We start from the raw sequence: 24,966 nt of genomic DNA, 5'->3' as shown, positions 1-24,966 counted from the left end.
CACATTCTAATGCACACATTCTAATGTCACACATTCTAATGTCACACGTTCTAATGTCACACATTCTAATGCACACATTCTAATGTCACACATTCTAATGCACACATTCTAAAAAAAAATCTGCTTTCCCTGAGGCTCATGTATTTGGATTGACCAGATTCTTAAAGGAATGTGGGGTGAGAATGTTCATACTATATCTCAACTTGTTCAGTAGTATTACAACCAGCATTGGATAGGAAGTGTTGACCATACTGTATCATTTGAGACTTTTAACCCCTCTGATATTCCTAACCACTAAAATGTAAGAAGTATCAGATAACTGTGTATTAGTGGTGAGTTTAGCCCGTGTGGGTGAGATTGGGAGTTAAAACATGAGAAACTACCCACTTTCCTTTTCAGGCATAATCCCAAAATAATAATCATGATCATGGCTCGCTCGTGCACTGGTTTAAAGCAACGATATAGGAGTGTTTTAAAACTCTGCAGCCGCAACAAAACAAAAAAAAATCTTTACAATAAAAAAATAAGGTGACCCCGAAAGCCAGATGGAGATGGGTAAATTAGGCTATGCTGCAGAAAATGTAGGTCTACCTGTCACAAGAAAAAAAAAGTTACCATGATGATTTAGACATCTCATATAATTTAACAGTTCCATTTCACGCCATGCTGTTCATATAAATAATTTATTCTAATTTACCAGTTTCTCTCGCAATTATTTATCCCGGTAAAAGGGAGTGGTTTTGGGCGGTAAATCCCCGGGTAAATCTCGGTAACCGGCTTCCCGATATTCGACCCTAGTATCCAGTCCTCACCCGCTGAGGTTGCCCATGCTGCCAGTCATGTCCATCTGTCTGTCGTAGATATCCATGCCCTTCCCGACACTGTGCATGCTCTTGACGGACATCGTCCTGGGCAGAGTGGCCTGTCTCTGCTGTTGCATTATCATCAGATTTCCCTGAGACCCAGACGACATCTAATAACAATGCATCATATTCAATTATAATAATACATTTGTAAATTGTATAGCGCTTTTTCATTATATATCAAAGCTCTACTCAAGCAAAAAAAAAGAAGAATAAAAGAAGAATCAAAACTAATACGACATTAAAAACAACATACATTTACAATCATGGCAGATAAAATAGCAATATTGGGCTAGATGCTAAGAATCCTCTCAGATTAGGCCTGGCCCATCACGGGGCTACGTGTCCTCACTTCTCAGAGTTGTTGTATTATTGTTGTCTCATAGTGTATTCATTTAGTCTATTCCGTTTGCTTGCTGACCTCACATAACAAATGTCCATGCAAATGGCCAATAAACTTATCGCAATCGCAATCCTCACCTGGCCCATCATGAACCCTCCCCCTCCACCGCCGTAGTTGCTCCCCCCAGAGTGGAGGGTGGAAGCCCTGGACATGACGAAGCCTCCCCCTCCACCGCCGTAGCTGCTTCCCCCTGAGGGGAGGGTGGAAGCCCCGGACATGGAGCCCATGGACATCTTGTTGTTCCTGTTGTTGATTCTGCTGATGGTGCGGTATGCTGGCCCTTTAAAGGAATGCTGCTGCTGTACCGTCATCATATCCTCTCCTCCCTACCGGAAATGGAAATGTTCATTTAAAAAAAAAAAAGTGCTGTAAATATTAGAATAATTATATTGTAACACAAATTAAATTTTAACATGTTAAAAATGAATTAGTGGAGAAAAAAAAAATACTTGCTTTCACAAACACCTGAAAAGCTAATTTGGACGGAGTGCATTATTTGTTCCGAAATACATTTCAAATGTATTGGAAATAGGATAACAACTCATTTTCACATGCCATGGAACATATAAGAATTGCAAACGGAATGTGTTAATCTTAAGCTCCACCAACCATACTCATTGGGGCTTGGAAGACCATGGACCCTCCTCCTCCTCCTACCTGTCTCATCTGGGTCCCTGAGCTGTAGGCTCCTCCATTGACGGTGCTGTAGACAGACTGCTGGCGCCTGAAGGTGGCGTCGCGGTCCGAGACCAGGCTGCCCCCATCACTGCAGTCCGCAGCCACCCAGGCTGCCACTGGGGACGGCTGAAACAAGAATCAGAAAGAGTCAGAATCAGAGAACATCAACATCAATACAGACAGAGAACATCAACATCAATACCACATCAATACAGACAGAGAACATCAACATCAATACAGATAGAGAACATCAACATCAATACAGACATACAAAACAACACTTGAAAGAAAAACCTTACGTTGACATTGACACAATACACACAGAACACATAGTATAGTGTATCTAAACTCAGATACCTGAGCGGGCAGGTTCTGGAGCCTCACGGAGCGCAGGGACATGGTCTCTAGGTCTGGGCCGGGAGCACAGCTCATCGCCCGGGTCATCTGTTGCCTCATGGCCCCTCCTCCTCCAACCTGGTAGAACAGAGTTCATCAGCACACTGGTATACATTCAGTATTAACATATGCCCCCCCCAAAAATAACGGTGCCTTTCTTCAGCTGTCCAAAAGTATTTGAATGGTAGTGGAATAATTATACAGTACATAGAATACAGTAACTCATTAACATGGTACCTGGTAGCCCCCTCCTCCCTGGTAGCCCCCTTCTCCCTGGTATCCCCCTCCTCCCTGGTAGCCCCCTTCTCCCTGGTATCCCCCTCCTCCCTGGTAGCCCCCTCCTCCCTGGTAGCCCCCCTCCTCCCTGGTAGCCCCCTTCTCCCTGGTATCCCCCTCCTCCCTGGTAGCCCCCTCCTCCCTGGTAGCCCCCTCCTCCCTGGTAGCCCCCCTTCTCCCTGGTATCCCCCTCCTCCCTGGTATCCCCCTCCTCCCTGGTATCCCCCTCCTCCCTGGTATCCCCCTCCTCCCTGGTAGCCCCCTTCTCCCTGGTATCCCCCTCCTCCCTGGTATCCCCCTTCTCCCTGGTAGCCCCCGCTCAGACTCATGTTATCGTGGTACTGGTATGCTCCTCCTCCTCCTCCACCTCCTCCTCCTCCTCCTCCTCCTCCTCCACTCCCCATTGCGACTCTCTGACCACCACTCAGATCCACCGCAGAGCGGGAGGAGAAACCGCCAGAGTACTGAGCCACCCTGGGTGCCTGGGACAGGGGGGAGAAGAAGAAGAAGATTTTATTGTATATTTTCCTTAAAGTCCATGGAAATGAGTATTTTTGCTTTTAACCAACCCCCGAGACACAGACTGTAAACCCCCCCCCTCCCCCCTCCCAAATTGAAAGCACAGCGTCTGTCTCGGTGCAGCACCCCTGGAGTAGATAGGGGTTAAGTGCCTTGCTCAAGGGCACTATGGCAGGATGAAAGGCATGGTGAATCCTTATTACTACGCAGTAGTGAAGGTCTGGGGGGGTGATCAATAATGACGAGAGATCAGGATGGCTTCCAGAGTATGACATGTTTTATTGACAAAGACAAGCTGAGACATGCCAGGCACCCCGGGAGAAAACTCTAGTACAGATCTCAATAAACTGGTAGACCATATTTGGCTTCCAGGTGACGAACTTCAACATTCCATCAGTATTGTTGACATGTGACCACAGATACCGTTCCATCTTGTCAGTGGCTGGAGTGTACAACAGCGCCTTCTCTCTCGACCTTGGAAGGAAACCCTCCCTGACTTAGACTCAATGGATTCTTAGAAAGATTGAATTATTTTCAGAAACCACCTGCAGCATGTTATCTATGATAACAGCCAGAGAAAGAATTTGTTTTTTTTTCGAAGGCCAGAGGCACATTTCTATACTGTATGTTGAGAATGAACAAATCACTGTGGTCTAATTCTATATGTCTACTGCTTAATGCAAATCACTATGACCCCGCCTCTATGACCCCGCCTCTATGACCCCGCCTCTATTATACTCTGCAGCGCGGGCACCAAACTCTGACCTATGACCTTTCCAAACCCTTCAGCACATACTGTAAATGCTATGAGTCACTGTCATAAAAGGGAGTGGTTCATTTCTATGGACTAGTGTTGACACAAGTAAAAAGTCTGTGTACCTACATTGTGAAAAAGCTCATTGTAAAGTCATGGGAAATTGTTGAGTTTAGATTTTTTTTGCAGTCAACAAGGCCACTATATGTCACGAATTCAGCCGAGGCTGCCCCCTCCTCCTTGCTCGGGGCAGGTTTCGGCGTTCGTCGTCACAGGCTTACTAGCCACTGCCGCTCCATTTATCATCACTCCATTTGTCTTGTCTTGTCTTGTCTTGTCAATCACACACACCTGGTACTCATTCCCTCATTAGTCTGTGTATAAGTGTTCCCTCTGCCCCCCTTGTCCTCTGTGAGTGATTGTTCATTGTGAGAGTGAGTAACTCGGTTGAGCTACTCTTTCCTTGAATGTAGCCAAGGTGGATTTTTCCCTTGTGCTAGTTTCGTTTTGACGCTTGCTGCACTTTATTCATGTAACACTGAATAAACTCTGGATTTCAGTGTTTTTACCTCCTGTACTTGTTTTACCTCCTGCGCCTGACTCCGTCATTCACACCTCGTCACACTATAAGGGAGTATTTTATGCTGTTACCGTCACCGTGTAATTTGAATCATTTTCTTACTGTATATATTCTACTGTATGTACCACAGGAGGCTGGTGGTACCTTAATTGGGGAGGACGGGCTCGTGGTAATGGCTGGAGCGGAATCAGTGGAATGGCATCAAATATTAAAATACATCAAACAAATGGTTTCCATGTGTTTGATGCCATTCCACTGGCTCCGATCCAGACATTATTATGAGCCGTCCTCCCCTCAGGAGCCTCCACTGGTATGTACTGTATATTTGCTGAATCTAAAAACACAATATACGTCTGGTAAAATATTACATTAATTAAATGAATGAATGTATCAATGGCAAGTTTATTCAACAATGTCATTGCGTAATGGTGTCATTGTCTAATGATATCTGCTATGCTAACGTGAGGTGGAAACATTCTGACTGTGAGATGTGGAGGAATCTGGAGGGTGGAAATATTCTGACTGTGAGATGTGGAGGAATCTGGAGGGTGGACTTTAGATCCTGGAGAGAGTGGTGGAGAGCCGCTGTGAAATACCACACTTCCAGAGCCCAGAGAAGACCTAGCTCAATGGCTCCGGCACACTGCACTGTGAAACCATCCCACTGTGTCATAGACGACTGTATTTACAGGGAGCTGCAGAGAGCAGACACAGAGTTTACGCTGCATATTTTGATGTAGACAGACACTGTCTATAATATATCTTTATTGGAGACAACCCTTAGGTCTGCAGGGCTCTTTTAACCATCTGCTAAACATATTATCTGATACCCAGAAACCATTGGATGTGTAATGGAAGCAATATTTTCCTAAGATTCAGTATGTAAGATTATACTGTATGTTTTGGTAGGCCGATATTGTTCAGAATACCTTTATAATACCTGGGTAGAACTCACCATGACAGGTCTGGAGGATGTGTAGACGTAGGACTTGGAGCTGAACCCTGGGTTGAAGGTCTGGTACTTCATCGTTGAAGAACCGCCGTATTCTACGAAACAAAAGAGAGGGAAAATCTGAAAATGTCATGAATCAGCATGAACCTAAGCCTGATCCAATCTAAAGACAACACTAAGGAAAGAACCTGAAACCTAAGCCTGATCCAATCTAAAGCCAACACTAAGGAAAAACCTGAAACCTAAGCCTGATCCAATCTAAAGACAACACTAAGGAAGGACCTGAAACCTAAGCCTGATCCAATCTAAAGACAACACTAAGGAAAAACCTGAAACCTAAGCCTGATCCAATCTAAAGACAACACTAAGGAAGGACCTGAAACCTAAGCCTGATCCAATCTAAAGACAACACTAAGGAAGGACCTGAAACCTAAGCCTGATCCAATCTAAAGACAACACTAAGGAAGGACCTAAAACATCAAACCAAAACAATGAGACCTTGTATTTTTCGCCACCACCACACACAAAATAAACATCGACATGGCTTTGACATAACTACTTTAATGATATGGGATATGGCTTTAACATAACTACTTTAATGATATGGGATATGGCTTTGACATAACTACTTTAATGATATGGGAAATGGCTTTGACATAACTACTTTAATGATATGGGAAATGGCTTTGACATAACTACTTTAATGATATGGGATATGGCTTTAACATAACTACTTTAATGATATGGGATATGGCTTTGACATAACTACTTTAATGATATGGGAAATGGCTTTGACATAACTACTTTAATGATATGGGATATGGCTTTGACATAACTACTTTAATGATATGGGAAATGGCTTTGACATAACTACTTTAATGATATGGGATATGGCATTGACATTACTAGTTTAATGAAATGGGACATGGCATTGACATAACGACTTTAATGACATGGGACATGGCTTTGACATAACGACTTTAATGACATGGGACATGGCATTGTAAAACTTGTATGACTGGATATTGTACTTACTGGTCCAAGGTCCACTGAGGTTAGAACTGTAATTCCCTTCATAAAGTAGTTATTATATAGGCAGGTGTTGTTGGTAACACACTATAGCTACATTATATATAGCAGAGATAGTACAGAGCAGAGATAGTACAGAGTAGAGATAGTACAGAGCAGAGATAGTACAGAGCAGAGATAGTACAGAGTAGAGATAGTACAGAGTAGAGATAGTACAGAGCAGAGATAGTACAGAGCAGAGATAGTACAGAGCAGAGATAGTACAGAGTAGAGATAGTACAGAGCAGAGATAGTACAGAGCAGAGATAGTACAGAGCAGAGATAGTACAGAGTAGAGATAGTACAGAGCAGAGATAATACAGAGCAGAGATAGTACAGAGCAGAGATAGTACAGAGCAGAGATAGTACAGAGCAGAGATAGTACAGAGCAGAGATAGTACAGAGTAGAGATAGTACAGAGCAGAGATAGTACAGAGTAGAGATAGTACAGAGTAGAGATAGTACAGAGCAGAGATAGTACAGAGTAGAGATAGTACAGAGCAGAGATAGTACAGAGCAGAGATAGTACAGAGTAGAGATAGTACAGAGCAGAGAGAAGATAATAGTACAGAGCAGAGATAGTACAGAGTAGAGATAGTACAGAGCAGAGATAGTACAGAGTAGAGATAGTACAGAGTAGAGATAGTACAGAGCAGAGATAGTACAGAGCAGAGATAGTACAGAGTAGAGATAGTACAGAGCAGAGATAGTACAGAGCAGAGATAGTGCAGAGATAGTACAGAGCAGAGATAGTACAGAGTAGAGATAGTACAGAGCAGAGATAGTACAGAGTAGAGATAGTACAGAGCAGAGATAGTACAGAGCAGAGATAGTACAGAGTAGAGATAGTACAGAGCAGAGATAGTACAGAGCAGAGAGAGTACAGAGTAGAGTTAGTACAGAGCAGAGATAGTACAGAGTAGAGATAGTACAGAGCAGAGATAGTACAGAGCAGAGATAGTACAGAGCAGAGAGAGTACAGAGTAGAGATAGTACAGAGCAGAGATAGTACAGAGTAGAGATAGTACAGAGCAGAGATATTACAGAGCAGAGATAGTACAGAGTAGAGATAGTACAGAGTAGAGATAGTACAGAGCAGAGATAGTACAGAGCAGAGAGAGTACAGAGTAGAGTTAGTACAGAGCAGAGATAGTACAGAGTAGAGATAGTACAGAGCAGAGATAGTACAGAGCAGAGATAGTACAGAGCAGAGAGAGTACAGAGTAGAGATAGTACAGAGCAGAGATAGTACAGAGTAGAGATAGTACAGAGCAGAGATATTACAGAGCAGAGATAGTACAGAGTAGAGATAGTACAGAGTAGAGATAGTACAGAGCAGAGATAGTACAGAGTAGAGATAGTACAGAGTAGAGATAAGGGAATATCTTGTCATAATAACACTGGGAGCTACAAAGGTGACACTCATCCAGAGTTACCTTGTATTGTAAACTAACTAACTAGGCCCGAAGCATACATTATACAAGACCAACAACTCATGTTCCTGTTTACACACACACACACTCTCACACAGACACACTCTCACACACTCTCACACACTCTCTCTCTCTCTCTCTCTCTCACACACACACACACACACACACACACACACACACACACACACACACACACACACACACACACACACACACACACACACACACACACACACACACACAGACACACTCTCACACAGACACACTCTATCACACACACACACACTCACACACACACACACACACACACACACACACACACACTCTCTCTCTCTCACACACACACACACACACACACACCACCCCTCACCAAAACATATGATCAGCTATTTTGACCTCCTTATTGGTTACCCTCTACTACAGGCAGAAGGACAACAATATTTACAATATACAGTGAGGGAAAAAAGTATTTGATCCCCTGCTGATTTTGTACGTTTGCCCACTGACAAAGAAATGATTAGTCTATAATTTTAATGGTAGGTTTATTTGAACAGTGAGAGACAGAATAACAACAACAAAATCCAGAAAAACGCATGTCAAAAATGTTATAAATTGATTTGCATTTTAATGAGGGAAATAAGTATTTGACCCCCTCTCAATCAGAAAGATTTCTGGCTCCCAGGTGTCTTTTATACAGGTAACGAGCTGAGATTAGGAGCACACTCTTAAAGGGAGTGCTCCTAATCTCAGCTTGTTACCTGTATAAAAGACACCTGTCCACAGAAGCAATCAATCAATCAGATTCCAAACTCTCCACCATGGCCAAGACCAAAGAGCTCTCCAAGGATGTCAGGGACAAGATTGTAGACCTACACAAGGCTGGAATGGGCTACAAGACCATCGCCAAGCAGCTTGGTGAGAAGGTGACAACAGTTGGTGCGATTATTCGCAAATGGAAGAAACACAAAATAACTGTCAATCTCCCTCGGCCTGGGGCTCCATGCAAGATCTCACCTCGTGGAGTTGCAATGATCATGAGAACGGTGAGGAATCAGCCCAGAACTACACGGGAGGATCTTGTCAATGATCTCAAGGCAGCTGGGACCATAGTCACCAAGAAAACAATTGGTAACACACTACGCCGTGAAGGACTGAAAACCTGCAGTGCCCGCAAGGTCCCCCTGCTCAAGAAAGCACATATACAGGCCCGTCTGAAGTTTGCCAATGAACATCTGAATGATTCAGAGGAGAACTGGGTGAAAGTGTTGTGGTCAGATGAGACCAAAATCGAGCTCTTTGGCATCAACTCAACTCGCCGTGTTTGGAGGAGGAGGAATGCTGCCTATGACCCCAAGAACACCATCCCCACCGTCAAACATGGAGGTGGAAACATTATGCTTTGGGGGTGTTTTTCTGCTAAAGGGACAGGACAACTTCACCGCATCAAAGGGACGATGGACGGGGCCATGTACCGTCAAATCTTGGGTGAGAACCTCCTTCCCTCAGCCAGGGCATTGAAAATGGGTCGTGGATGGGTATTCCAGCATGACAATGACCCAAAACACACGGCCAAGGCAACAAAGGAGTGGCTCAAGAAGAAGCACATTCCCTCCTGAGATGTGTGCAAACCTGGTGGCCAACTACAAGAAACGTATGACCTCTGTGATTGCCAACAAGGGTTTTTCCACCAAGTACTAAGTCATGTTTTGCAGAGGGGTCAAATACTTATTTCCCTCATTAAAATGCAAATCAATTTATAACATTTTTGACATTAGTTTTTCTGGATTTTGTTGTTGTTATTCTGTCTCTCACTGTTCAAATAAACCTACCATTAAAATTATAGACTGATCATGTCTTTGTCGGTGGGCAAATGTACAAATTCAGCAGGGGATCAAATACGTTTTTCCCTCACTGTATATAGTAGCTTACATGCACCAACTGGACCTGGGAGCAATTCAAATATGTTTTCTTTCAAACACTTTGAGCGTGTGATGTAGCAAGCTTGTAGCGCCGGAGGTGCAGGATCCTGCAATGGGGCTATTCCACTGGCCGTATTACTCCAGACAATATCAAATAAACCACAGCTAAAATATTTCAAAAGAAAACAATAGACTATTTGGACCCAACCCTGCGTCCTCGGGGGAGAGAAATAAACTCTTCATCTATAGACTGATAGTACATCCTGTCCTGAGGAAATATGGAATATGTTTGTGAGAACCAGGGAGGGAGCTCTGCAGAAACAACTATGTGATTACGTTTACATTTTTCACATGCTGTGACATGACTGCTTAGATTATAGGGGAGTCATGGCCACAGACTGGTCGAAGCAGATCCTTCATTTACCTGGCGTGAGCAAATATTCAACAACATCTCACAGAAATGCTGTAATTGACTTCAGAGTCCAAACTAGCGCCTGGCACTGGGATTGAACCAGCGAGACTCAGAGCCGGATCGCACAGCTTACGCCCATCCACCACCCCTGTCCACAGGTTTTTCACGGTTAAGTTTGGGCATTCATTCCTGAATGGTTAAAGTAAAGATTTACCCATTTTGAATGTTATATTGTTTTTGTGCATCTCTGAGTGATGTTCTATCAATCCCCTGGGTCATTTCATGTTTTCATGTGTATCTGAGTTATTGGCGTTCAAGCAGGCAGAAATCCGTCCGGTATTACATAGTAGCTTACATGCACCAACTGGACCTGGGAGCAATTAGTATTTGTTTTCTTTCAAACACTTTGAGCGTGTGATGTAGCAAGCTTGTAGCGCCGGAGGTGCAGGATCCTGCAATGGGGCTATTCCACTGGCCGTATTACTCCAGACAAGATCAAATAAAGCACAGCTAAAATATTTCAAAAGAAAACAAAGACTATTTGGACCCAACCCTGCGTCCTCGGGGGAGAGACACAGTGACTAAATAAATGTTGCTGTGTAAATACAGCACTGAGAGGCATAGAGAGCAGTGACCTTAGGGTGGTGTGTGTGTGTGTGTGTGTGTGTGTGTGTGTGTGTGTGTGTGTGTGTGTGTGTGGTAACAGAGTCGTGCTAGTGACAGGATCTATGTCAGAAGGAAGTGGTACAGAACAGATTGACTGACCTCTGCAGTTCACTGAAACTGTTATCTGGCTTTACTAGCTGGACAAGGCTGGACGTACAAACGCACGCACGCACACACAGACACACACACACACACACACACACACACACACAGACACACACACACACACACACACACACAGAGACACACACACACACACACACACACACACACACACAGACACACACACGCCTGGTTGACAGAGTTATCTGGCTTTACTGAAACTAGATAACAAGGCCAAATAAAGTTTTCTGTCTCAACAGGCTGTGCAATATTCACATTACAAATACTGTATCTAAAACTAAAACGCTCCATAGAAATGTTCAATAAATACAATATATATGCACATATTGTTATTGTTAATTTTCTAAAACATATATATTTTTATTGTTAATGTTCTAAAACATATATATTTTTTATTGTTAATGTTCTAAAACATATATATTTTTATTGTTAATGTTCTAAAACATATATATTTTTATTGTTCATGTTCTAAAACATATATATTTTTATTGTTCATGTTCTAAAACATATATATTTTTATTGTTCATGTTCTAAAACATATATATTTTTATTGTTCATGTTCTAAAACATATATATTTTTATTGTTCATGTTCTAAAACATATATATTTTTATTGTTCATGTTCTAAAAAATATATATTGTTATTGTTAATGTTCTAAAAATCTATCACTTGATGGTTTTTCCAAAATGATATATATCCACCTCACTCTCAGATAAATAATGAGTACTGCCAGGTTTTACAGTCAAATGTAACAAATTACTAATAAAGAACTATACAAATGATACATTTGTGACATTAAAATTATTATAAAAAAAAAATAAAAATAAATAAATAGATACACTAATATGAGATCTGTATGTAAAACATTTACATTTCTAATTTAGCAGATGCTCTTATCCAGAGTGACTTACAGTTAGTGCATTGATCTTAAGATAGCTAGGTGAGACAACCACATATCACCGTCAAGTGTACAGGATACAAACATTCCATTCCAGCTAAACAAAGGATATATAGCGTTTTTGCAACAACAACAAAACATTTTCATACACATAAAATCTATAAATAAAAAAATCTGAGAGCAGTAATACTTTACACACAGGTCCCCATAAGCAATCGTTTTCTAATGAAAAAACACAAATATGAAAGAAAATTGGTGGATATAGCGTTTTGGAAATAAACGCTCCATATATAGACTGATATTACATCCTATCCTGAGGAAATATGGAATATGTTTGTGAGAACCAGGGAGGGAGTTTGACGGTTAAGTTTAGGCATTAATTCCTGAATGGTTAAAGTAAAGATTCACCCATTTTGAATGTTATATTGTTTTTGTGCATCTCTGAGTGATGTTCTATCAATCCCCTGGGCCATATAATGTTTTCATGTGTATCTGAGTTGTTGGCGTTCAAGCAGTCAGAAATCCGTCCGGTATGACGTAGGACTGTGATAAAGTTGCCCTCACTACCCTGGAAGTTAACAGGAATACGACTTTTAGATCGCGAAAACGTCTATCATACATGTCAGATTTCAATACTGGCCAATGTCATATATGGAGGATGTCTTCTCTCGGATGAGCCATTGATCATATTTTTGCCAAATTCCTACCTCGAGAAACGTGTCATTTAACGGAGGCTCCACCACATTTCTCCTATTTTCCTGCCTCTTCAGTCCAGGGTGTATTGCATGGTGCCTTTGCCAGAGATATTATAGAAAGGAGACAGGAATTCCATTAGACAATGAATGGAGGAACGTATAACATCCAACCCAGCAGACTGTCGACCAATCGCGTTCACGTTGTCATGCTGCGTCACGCGGTTGCTAATCTAATCGTCACGCGATCCCTTCTCAAAGTCAGTGTATATGTTGAGAAACCTGCCTATTTTCCTCACAAGTACATAATGTCACGATTCCAAAGCTATATGATATTACAGATGGCAAGTTAATTATCTAAATCAAATCAAATTTTATTTGCCACGTGCGCCGAATACAACAGGTGTATACATTACCGTGAAATGCTTACTTACAAGCCCTTAACCAACAAAGCATCTATTTCTTAATAAATGTAAAATAAAAGAACAACAACAAAAAAGTGTTGAGAAAAAAAGAGCAGAAGTCAAATAAAATAACAGCAGGGAGGCTGTATATACAGGGGGGTACCGGTGCAGAGTCAATGTGCGGGGGCACCGGCTAGTTGAGGTAGTTGAGGTAATATGTACATGTGGGTAGAGTTAAAGTGACTATGCATAAATAATTAACAGAGTAGCAGCAGCGTAAAAAGATGGGGTGGGGGTGCAAATAGTCCGGGTAGCCATGATTAGCTGTTCAGGAGTCTTATAATAATAATAATATGCCATTTAGCAGACGCTTTTATCCAAAGGGACTCACAGTATGGCCTGGGGGTAGAAGCTAGCTACTTTACATGCGGATAAAGTCTTTGGTATAAATGTGTGTAGCTACGTTTGCTAGCTACCTAGCTAGATAGCTAGCTAGCCCATAAAGGGAGAGCATTGCATTGTGGATGTTGTAGCTGCAACAGATTTTCACAACGATTTTCACATGTTGCTACCAACCTTATTATAATGCCAAAATGAAACAGTTGTTCACCCCAAAGCAAATTCTAACATTATTTGTGTTATTTAACACTGTAAATTAGAGGAATTAGTGACTTTGGGTGGATTGGATTTTTCCTTTAAGGTAAGGGTTAAGGTTTGGGTTACCATACAGTAGGCTAGGGCATTGTGGACTGGGATGGTGGATGGGCATAAGCTGTACGATCCGGCTCTGAGGCTCGCTGGTTCAATATTGTACTACTTCATGCTAGTTTGTGAAAGCACTGGTACGTAGCTTACCGTACAAAGTTGAGGACTGCAAGACTGCACTTGTGTGTGTGTGTGTGTGTGTGTGTGTGTGTATGTATGTGTTCCCAGTCAGGTAGGCAGGAGGGAGTGGTGTGTGAGCTTCATGCTTGGCTAAGTCAGAGCCTCAGGGAACAGGCAACAAACCGGTTGGTGGAGAATGAGGCCAGAAAGAGTGAGAAATTGAGCGAGAAAGACAGAGAGACAGCACCCAAAGGCTCGGGCCCCCTGCCCAAGCCCAACCCTGCTGACAACACCCAAACACAGAGTCTACCTGTCACTCAACAGGAACCTTATACCTGGTCTGTCTGCAACAAGATCTCAAAGTTTCCCTTCGAAATTCGACGTATTATGGATGAATGTCTTATCTTTTGACGCACTATTCCACGTGGTTACAGGGTAAACTCCAAGGTTAACAGTTTAGGCATTAATTCCGAGTGGTTAATGTTAGGGATATAGTTTGGGGAAGGCTTAAAACAAAAATTAATTTTAAATGACGCGCTATTACCATCAAATATCATCAAGTATAATCACGGCTTGCTACTGCTCTGTGAACTGTTGGCGGCACAGTGGTTTATGCAATATGCTCCTGCTCTGAGCATCGTTAGTGCGCGCACAGTGCTGGTCAAACATTTTTTCATTCGTTTTTGTGAGCGCCGACGAAGATATATATATATAGACGTTCTAAGGACCTTTTTTTTCCAAACATCCGAAATCGGAGTCTATTTCTCTCTAGGCTCTGCAGGCCTACTAAAGTTAAATGAAGTATCCATTTTCATTGTATCCTTATCTAAGTAAACAATCTGTTAATAATGTTATTACTGCATCACCATATTTCATTTATTGATCAAATGTCATGAATATGTTACAAATAGGTATGTCTTTTTTTTAATGTTTATTTGTATCCTCTTTTAGCCATTTACATTTCTCCCTGCAGAGTAATAGTTAGTCAGTATTTGGATAAAGGTGAAATCCCCTCAGGGAGTTTTCATCTGTGGGTGTTTTGCTCTAGTATTGTTCATGTGCTTTTCTACTAGCACAAACATAACTGCATTGATAATAGTGTAAAAGTGTACTTTTAACTTTTTAAACTGTATTTGTCATTAATTCCCTGCCGGTGACTCTTAGCACCATCTCACAGGAAACAGCATTGCATTGTAATGATAATCTGCACTTCCCATTGCCATAAACTGTGTTGTTCAACAGATTGCTTAAGGTGCTATTACTGACTAAGTGATTTGATATCTCCATCAAGGCAGCAGAGCCCTGAGCCGTGTTTGATATCTCCATCAAGGCAGCAGAGCCCTGAGCCGTGTTTGATATCTCCATCAAGGCAGCAGAGCCCTGAGCCGTGTTTGATATCTCCATCAAGGCAGCAGAGCCCTGAGCCGTGTTTGATATCTCCATCAAGGCAGCAGAGCCCTGAGCCGTGTTTGATATCTCCATCAAGGCAGCAGAGCCCTGAGCCGTGTTTGATATCTCCATCAAGGCAGCAGAGCCCTGAGCCGTGTTTGATATCTCCATCAAGGCAGCTGAGCCCTGAGCCGTGTTTGATATCTCCATCAAGGCAGCAGAGCCCTGAGCCGTGTTTGATATCTCCATCAAGGCAGCTGAGCCCTGAGCCGTGTTTGATATCTCCATCAAGGCAGCAGAGCCCTGAGCCGTGTTTGATATCTCCATCAAGGCAGCTGAGCCCTGAGCCGTGTTTGATATCTCCATCAAGGCAGCTGAGCCCTGAGCCGTGACTGGAATACAATATTACTTCATTTAGGCTACTAGTCTACTCAGCATTTAGTTTTGCTTACTCATACAGAGGCTGTGTGGTTAGGAGACTACGTTGCATTAACATATTATCCTAAACTGGGATACCTATTCAGCCTCTATGATACAATACCTTACAACAGTAAAACAGGCTTCAAAGCATCTGGAAGGCTTCACTAAACCTTCAAAGTTGTAGTTAGTCAGCGGAGGAAGGGGAGGACCCTCCTCCTCAGTGAATTTCATAACAATAAAAATTGTGAAACACTAAAAAAGTTATACTTTTTAGATAAAACTATACCAAATATATTCACGTTACCAAATAATGAAGGTCTAATGTAGCCTCAACAGCACTCTGTAGGGTAGCACCATGGTGTAGCCGGAGGACAGCTAGCTTCCGTCCTCCTCTGGGTACATTGACTTCAATACAAAACCTAGGAGGCTTGTGGCTCTCACCCCCTTCCATAGACTTATACAGTAATTTTAACAATTTCCAGAGGACGTCCTCCAACCTATCAGAGCTCTTGCAGCATGAACTGACACGTTGTCCACCCAATCAAAGGATCAGAGAATGAATCTAGTACTGAAAGCATAAGCTACAGCTAGCTAACACTGCAGTGCATAATATGTTGTGAGTAGTTGACTCAAAGAGAGAGAAAGACAATAGTTGAACAGTTTTGAACAAATTCATTTCTTTAGAAATGCTAGCGAATGCAGCTAGCTAGTTTAGCCTACTCAAACACCCAGCTCAAACAGAGAGGGAAGCTATGTTAGCTAGCTGGCTATGGCTATCCAACACTGGAACTCTTCCAAGTCAAGGTAAGCTTTTGGTTTTATTAATTTATTGCCACCGGGTTTACTAACGTGTTAGTTCTAGTAGTTATGTTGACTATGACGTTAGCTAATATGGTGACAACAATGCAGGCTGTGTGTAGCAGTTAGCGGTTATGATATGAAGGTTTGGCATGGAAAGGTTTTTTCGCATGGTCACAGACAGCTGCTGTGCATTGAAGTCCACAAGCGAAAGGAAAAGGTGAGAAGAGGAGAGCGCGTAGATACGAGAAGGAATACAACGAGCTGTTTGTATGTGGCTGCTATGAAAGTGAACTGTGTTTGCGTGGGATCAGGGGTGTATTCATTCCGCAGATTCTGTTGAAAAACATTTCTTAAATAGAAGCAAATGGAACGAAACGGGGATAAACTTACCTGAATTTGTCCAATAGAAACTCTCGTTCGCAAATGTTGGACTAATGATTACACCCTAGATCAGCTAGATGCAAGCAAGATTGTGCAAGGAGGTATTGAATGTGTCACTGTCTGTCACCTTGATTACTCACATTTCTCTTGACCTGTGCACCTACGTTGTAAACCTTTATTCATAGGTTAGGTTGAAGCAACCTCATGATGGGTATAGGGAACATTTTAGTATCATGTAGTAGCCTAAACCTATCAACGTTACATTGAGCTGGGTGGATGGAATATGAATGACAGTCATCCAATATGCTGTAATAGAAATAAGGCCATGCTCATAAAAAAATTAAATTGTCCTCCCTCATCTTAAACGGCACCAACCGCCACTGGTAGCCACCCTGGACTGGTTTATAGCACTGAACAAGATTACATAGGCTTGTGATGTCAATAAGCAATCATGCCTTGTTTCATATTTATTTATATAGTTTATTTCTCATTAAAAATGTTGCCGTTTCTCCCTCATCTTAAAACGCCACTGTAGTTTATCTATTGCAACGTAGTCCTACTTTAAAAGTGAATTGGAGAGCTACTCTGTTTGTACACAGTTGACCCAGATCAGATAGAAGAAGGTATGTTGACTCAGGTATGTGTCTCTGCCTGTCGAGGATACAGTACCTTTAAGAAAGCACAGCCACTTGACATATTTTTTTTATTTTTAGTCATTTAGCAGACACTCTTATCCAGAGCGACTTACAGGAGCAATTAGGGTTAAGTGCCTTGTTCAAGGGCACATCAACAGATTTTTCCACCTAGTCGGCTCGGGGATTAGAACCAGCGACCTTTCCGTTACTGGCACAACGCTCTTAACCACTAAAGCTACCTGCCGCCCCATTCAACATGTTGTTGTGTTAGCCTGAATTCAAAATGGATTAAATCGATTTTTTTTCTCTCTCACCCATCAACACACAATACCCCATAATGACAAAGTGAAAACATGTTTTTAGAAATGTTTTGCAAATGTATTGAAAATGAAAACACAGAAATATCTCATTTACATAAGTATTCACAAGCCTGAGTCAATACATGTTAGAATCACCTTTGGCAGCGATTACAGCTGTGAGTCCTTCTGAGTAATTATCTAAGAGCTTTGCACACCTGGATTGTATAATATTTGCACATTATTCTTTTTTATATTCTTCAAGCTGTGTCAAGTTGGTTGTTGATCATAGCTAGACAGCCATTTTCAAGTCTTGCCATAGATTTTCAAGCCAATTTAAGTCAAAACTGTAACTAGGCCACTCAGGAACATTCAATGTCTTCTTGGTAAGCAACTCCAGTGTATGTTTGGCCTTGTGTTTTAGGTTATTGTCCTGCTGAAAGGTGAATTTGTCTCCCAGTGTCTGTTGGAAAGCAGACTGAACCAGGTTTTCCTCTCGGATTCTGCCTGTGCTTAGCTCTATTCCATTTATTTTTATCCCCCCCAAAAAAAATCCCTAGTCCTTGCCGATGACAAGCATACCCATAACATGATGCAGTCACCACCATGCTTAAAAATATGTAGAGTGGTACCCAGTGATGTGTTGTGTTGGATTTGCCTCAAACATAACACTTTGTATTTAGGACAAAAAGTAAAATGTATTTGTCAATGTTCTTACAGTATTACTTTAGTGCCTTATTGCAAACAAGATGCATGTTTTGGAATATTTTTATTCTGTACAGGCTTCCTTCTTTTCACTCTGTCATTTAGGTTAGTATTGTGGAGTAACTACAATGTTGTTGATCCATCCTCAGTTTTCTCCTATCACAGCCATTAAACTCTGTTTTAAAGTCACCATTGGCCTCATGGTGAAATCCCTGAGCGGTTTCCTTCCTTTCCGGCAACTGAGTTAGGACGGACGCCTGTATCTTTGTAGTGACTGGGTGTATTGATACACCATCCAAAGTGTATTTAATAACTTCACCATGCTCAAAGGGATATTCAATGTCCTTCTTTGCGAGGCATTAGAAAACCTCCCTGGTCTTTGTGGTTGAAATTCACTGCTCGACTGAGGGAACTTACAGATAATTGTATGTGTGGGGTACAGAGATGGGGTAGTCATTTAAAAATCATGCTAAACACTATTATTTCACACAGAGTGAGTCCATGCAACTTATTATGTGACTTGTTAAGCACATTTTTACTCCTGAACATATTTAGGCATGCCATAACAAAGGGGTTGAATACTTATTGACTCAAGACATTTCAGCTTTTCATTTTTAATTAATTTGTAAACAATTCTAAAAACATAATTCCACTTTGACATTATGGGGTATTGTGTGTAGATCTTTGAAACAAAATCTCAATTTAATCAATTTTAAATTCAGGCTGTAACACAACAAAATGTGGAAAAAGTAAAGGGGTGTGAATACTTTCCGAAGGCACTGTACTGTATATCTCATGAAGTGAGAGGTTCGGATCAGTGAGTCAACATTAGGTATGAGCATTTGACATTCTTTGACTGTTCGAGTACTCACAGATTTTTTTTTTTTTTTTTTTTTTTGGGGGGGTGGATATTCGGTACTCAAATGGAAAAATATATATTTTTAGAACATAAGGCCCGCATTGGAGAAAAATAATATATGCACATCTATCTATAGATCTATGCCAACAGTGCACAATAATGTCTAATTTATCATAACCATTACAGATAACAAATCCTAGTTGCTAAATTGCCCCATATATATATTAAGTCGATAAAGAAGTAAGCGCAATTTATTGAAGTAATATCAACTGGTTATATTATATTGTGGAACCCAATCTTCCAAAAGTCCGTAACCTCAGCAGTGGAGCTTGCTTGTAGAAGCCTGTGGCTGTGCAATGGCATGGCCTTGTTTTGTTCATTTAGCAGACAAGACGCTCTTATTTCCCGATCCCATATCACAGTCAATACACCTTTTTTATATATTATTTTTTAACCATGATGTAATATAACAGAATAAAACAGAACAGAATATTTATCCAAATGAAAAAACATTGCCAGTGCGAAGTGATGCGCAATCTCAAGTCTGGAAAACTTATTCTGGAACAGGGCTCAATTTTGCGAGTTGAAAGACAATTTATTCAGGGTTACAAACCAAAATCTGTCTTCTTTTCGATATACAGACGTTCAATTTAGTTTATTCTGCCCGTTCTTTGGAATGTTCTAAATGCATTAACAATTCCACAGTGAACACTGCATGGTGATCAATTACAGCTACGACATCTGTTTGGTGAATAGGCCTAGGCTTAATGATTCTGATGAAAATACGCTCCTGTCTTCATCAAAATAATGTTTTTGCGTATTTTCAGTGTGGGACCTGTCTATGTTTAGGGGGGTTATAGCCTAGGCTAACCAATTCTAAATGGCACTAGCAGTTGGCAAAGTAGCCTAAGCAGAAAATAGACTGGGCACAATTATTCCGAAACTGCAGCTCGTTGTTGGAACACATTTTCCTACTTCAATCAACCAGTCCATTTTGAATTTGTGCTAAAACTGACGTCATTTGGCAAGGAATGTAGCTTATGTATCCCATCAGTTAGATGTTGTTTTTATAGGCATTTATTTATGTAGGCCTAACGGGAGCTTGTGTGTGTAAGGAGCGGTCAGAACACAATTGAGTGAATGAGACACCGAGGGGAAAGGGAATTTAGGGAGAAGAACTGTGTGATGCTTGGCTTCTTTTTTTGTTGTGCCCCACAAATGCACATGTACAAATGGAACAACAGAGTCAAAGCAAATTAACGTTGGTTTCTAGACAACATTTTACTTGCCTGTTCCGGCAGCCACAAAGCACATTCCACCAAGTATTTGAAAAAAAATGATCTCTGGTTAAAGATCGAGCTTTGACGTCTGTTTCGAGTACTGGAGGACTCATGCCCGTCCCTAGTCAACGTTAGTCTTTGTTTATTAGATAAACAACGCTATTCTGTATGTAATATGTCCCATACGAGTCTCAGGTAGCCCTTACTAATGTCTCAGGGCTGTATTCAATCTAGAGCACTGAAGCGAGTGAAATGTTAAGGTCATTTCAGATTGAGCCGACATATTCAGCGTTCAACGTCAATGCAGTCTCCGCTAACGCGGGAACATTGCCTTTAAAATTCAATCACGCTGTAACACTGTAACTTCCGCGATACGGGTTGAATAGAGCCCTCAATCTGCAGACTACACAGGTATGGCACAATAAACCTTAGTCATGAATGTCTACACAGCATGGTCGACTCAGCTAATACAGTCATGTGAGCTAAGCCAACCAATTGGAAGTGTCAGAATAGGTAAATATAATAAAATGGCAACATGGTGCTAAAGGGGACATCCAATACACTGTGTTATGTTATGGTCATAACACTGTCCTAATACTGAACACCACACCCCCTCTCCTGGTAGCAGCCTGAAGCTAACACTGTCACTGAACACCACACCCCCTCTCCTGGTAGCAGCCTGAGGCTAACACTGTCACTGAACACCACAACCCCTCTCCTGGTAGCAGCCTGAGGCTAACACTGTCACTGATCACCACACCCCCTCTCCTGGTAGCAGCCTGAGGCTAACACTGTCACTGATCACCACACCCCCTCTCCTGGTAGCAGCCTGAGGCTAACACTGTCACTGATCACCACACCCCCTCTCCTGGTAGCAGCCTGAGGCTAACACTGTCACTGATCACCACACCCCCCCTCCTGGTAGCAGCCTGAGGCTAACACTGTCACTGAACACCACACCCCCTCTCCTGGTAGCAGCCTGAGGCTAACACTGTCACTGATCACCACACCCCCCTCTCCTGGTAGCAGCCTGAGGCTAACACTGTCACTGATCACCACACCCCCTCTCCTGGTAGCAGCCTGAGGCTAACACTGTCACTGATCACCACACCCCCTCTCCTGGTAGCAGCCTGAGGCTAACACTGTCACTGATCACCACACCCCCTCTCCTGGTAGCAGCCTGAAGCTAACACTGTCACTGAACACCACACCCCCTCTCCTGGTAGCAGCCTGAGGCTAACACTGTCACTGAACACCACACCCCCTCTCCTGGTAGCAGCCTGAAGCTAACACTGTCACTGACTACTAAACACCGTAATTTAACACATGGGATAACTCTAAAGACTTTAGGAAACGATTAACTTAACATCCAGGGAGTCCCACAGCTTAGCTAGCCCTCGACAGTCCCAGAGAGAGGTTACATAACAAGCCTGCTTTGTGTTGACAGACCGAAAGGCCATTGATATGTAATTTTCCTGACAAGACTTGGTAGATCACCATCACAGAAACCTGTTCTCGCCGCCTCTCATTAACTACGTATCCATTAAACCCTCTCCTCTCTAAAGCGGACTAAGACAGACCTGTAACTCAATCTCACTGAACCAAATCTCAATCAACCAAGTCTCACTGAACCAAGTCTGACTGAACCAAGTCTGACTGAACCAAGTTTGACTGAAACAAGTCTCACTGAACCAAGTTTCACTGAATCAAGTCTCACTGAACCAATTCTGACTAAACCAAATCTCACTGAACCAAGTCTCACTGAACCAAGTCTGACTGAACTTAGTCTGACTGAACCAAGTCTGACTGAAGCGCTTTGTTTTCACCCTAGTCCTCATTGTGTCGGGGTAGCTGTGAGGTCATAGGTCATCTTAGAGCAGATTTAGCCTGAGTAACACCTGTAACCCAATCTTCTGGATCTCAATCTCACTGAAGTGAATTCACCTTAGGCCTAGGCCTTGTTTCACTGAAGCTCTTTCTTTCACCCTAGTTCTTGGCAAGGGCTCCTCTCTCTCTCCTGGCAGTGAGTTCATTTTATAGATGAGTTGGTTGTTTAGCAACAAAACCGAAGTGTGCGCAACTGTGGGGCAAAACCGGCGGGGTTGGCTTAGGCTGTTGACAACATGTCAACTATATTTAGTCTCCAAATGTTTATTGAAAACATAAATACATTTGGACAATGAGCACTTGTTGTCTCTCAAATACATCGTTACAGTTGTTGGTTAGCTTGCTATTGAACTGTAGCCATGTTAGCAAAGAGGTGACAGTCAAAACATCAAAACAAAACATGGTATCAAGAACAAGATAAAACTAGCTGGAACCAGTCACTTACAATTCCCTAAATGGCAGCTTCTCCTTTTTTTTTTTTTTTTTTTTTTACATTTTAGTCATTTAGCAGACGCTCTTATCCAGAGCGACTTACAGTTAGTGAGTGCATAAATGTTTCATACTGGCCCCCCGTGGGAATCGAACCCACAACCCTGGCGTTGCAAGCGCCATGCTCTACCAACTGAGCTACAGGGGGCCACGCTATCTGGCCACCCAGAATCACAACAACACACAAACTTCTGCCCCATTGAGGCACGTGCATCGTTTTCATGACATTGTCAGCTAACCCGTCTATGAAAGCTATGCTTGTTTGAGCCTGTCAGCTAAACATTAAATTGTGTCAAAACTTCAAGGTAAAGCATTGCTACAACCCAAAACGGACAGTTTCTCTTAGGGAAAAATAAAGTTATTTTATTCTATTCTATACAGGCTTATACAAAGACTGAGGTAGCTGAGTGGCAGAACTGAATCAGGTCGTCTTTATCCACAACTATTCCAGAGTGGTCCTGTGTGGCTCAGTTGGTAGAGCACGCTGCTTGCAAAGCCAAGGTTGTGGGTTCAATTTCCACAGGGGAAAACAATTATTAAAATATATGCACTCACTACTGTAAGTTGCTCTGGATAACAGCATCTGCTACATTTCTAAAATGTATTTAATTAAAAAATATATATATAGTTAGTAAAAAGTCATGCAAGTCGTTTTAAATTATTTGTTAATTTAATTTAACCCAAAAAGTTAAGAATAAATCCAACTCAGTAGGTTGCTCAAAATCTAAGTATATTTTATAAGGACACATTTATTTAATTTCCTCAATTTGTATAATTTACATTTATATTTTAGTCATTTAGCAGACGCTCTTATCCAGAGCGACTTAAAGTTAGTGAGTGCATACATTTTTCATACTGGCCCCCCGTGGGAAACGAACCCACAACCCTGGCGTTGCAATGTTTTTAGAGGATTGTGGGTATTTCAACATTTGTAGACTTCATGATTCATGTTTGAAGAAAGAAAGAAAGGTATATTTATATATCAGTATTAAGCAGTTTGTTGTACCATAAGGTGTAATGGATCATGATGAACGGAAATCAAAATGTAAGACATTGACATTCAATGATGAGACCAACCATCCCCATTGTCAGCACTCATAAACACATTGCAATGCAGTTCTACCGACAGTTACTGCGGCTGGATTGAGCACTGTCAATAGTTTGCTTATGTATCAAATCAAATCAGTAAATGATCTCTGAATGCGGCAATGTAGTAGGTAGCCTAGCGTACATTTGAGTGACATGTCGCCATAGGAGGCTAGGTCCTACCTGAGGAGGTGTAGTGTGAGGCCGAGCCGTTCTGTCGGGGAAGCGTCGAGGTTTTCTCGGCGAGCCGCATTGCAACCTGCTGCTGGACCCGCTTGGCCCGGGTCATCTCATCCGACAGGGTGCCCCCATTACCCCCGAGCTGGATCTCGGACGGGATCGCGTAAGTGCTGACGGCGGAATTGGGCTGCAAAGCAGACAGAAATACATTATCTTGAGCCACGAAACTCATTGTCGAACCTCGAACGGGCAATATAAAAGTTCCAAGGATTCCAACAGAGAGCGCAATGTGTGTGTTTCTCGTCTAAACAAATTCTGGTCCGGAAATAATTAATTTGGTCATCAGTAAAGTCGGTATTCGGTGTTGAGTTTCTCACTCCTGTGTGAGATACTTTTCGACCGACTGCTCCCTCGTTAATGAACTATACGGTATCTGGTGGAATAGCAACGGGGTGGAGTCTGTGAGAGAGAAGAGGCTACCTGGCACAGGAAAAGGAGCTCTCTCACTGAGTACGGTTACATGCACATATAATAGTTATTGCTTTGCTAGAAGAACGATTACCCTAATCATCCTGTTTACATGGACACATCTGAAATCAGGCTACCTGATGGCACTCTGATAAATGCAGAAAATCGTCAATAAAAATAAACTTTCTACCACAGCGACCCAGTGCTTAATTTGTATACCGGGAGGTGC

General features: G+C 42.0%; 1 protein-coding gene across 1 annotated transcript in view; it reads right to left on the bottom strand.

Annotated features, from left to right (window-relative positions):
- The window catches only part of LOC121540096 (plakophilin-3), a 52,726-nt gene extending 28,021 nt beyond the window's left edge, over positions 1-24,705 (bottom strand). The window contains exons 1-7 of the mRNA XM_045207642.1: positions 24,273-24,705; positions 5,425-5,516; positions 2,571-3,098; positions 2,302-2,418; positions 1,924-2,070; positions 1,344-1,592; positions 813-973 (exon numbers count right to left, since the gene is read on the bottom strand). Coding sequence (XP_045063577.1) covers positions 813-973; positions 1,344-1,592; positions 1,924-2,070; positions 2,302-2,418; positions 2,571-3,098; positions 5,425-5,516; positions 24,273-24,501 — 1,523 coding nt within the window. The 5' untranslated portion in view covers positions 24,502-24,705. The remainder of the gene's footprint in view (positions 1-812; positions 974-1,343; positions 1,593-1,923; positions 2,071-2,301; positions 2,419-2,570; positions 3,099-5,424; positions 5,517-24,272) is intronic.
- Between the last annotated feature and the right edge of the window lie 261 nt (positions 24,706-24,966).

The sequence above is a fragment of the Coregonus clupeaformis genome, chromosome 26 (genome assembly GCF_020615455.1).
Source record: "Coregonus clupeaformis isolate EN_2021a chromosome 26, ASM2061545v1, whole genome shotgun sequence".
Lineage (NCBI taxonomy): Eukaryota > Metazoa > Chordata > Actinopteri > Salmoniformes > Salmonidae > Coregonus > Coregonus clupeaformis.
Note: the sequence above shows the minus strand (reverse complement) of the source record. Positions and strands in the feature narration are given on the sequence as shown.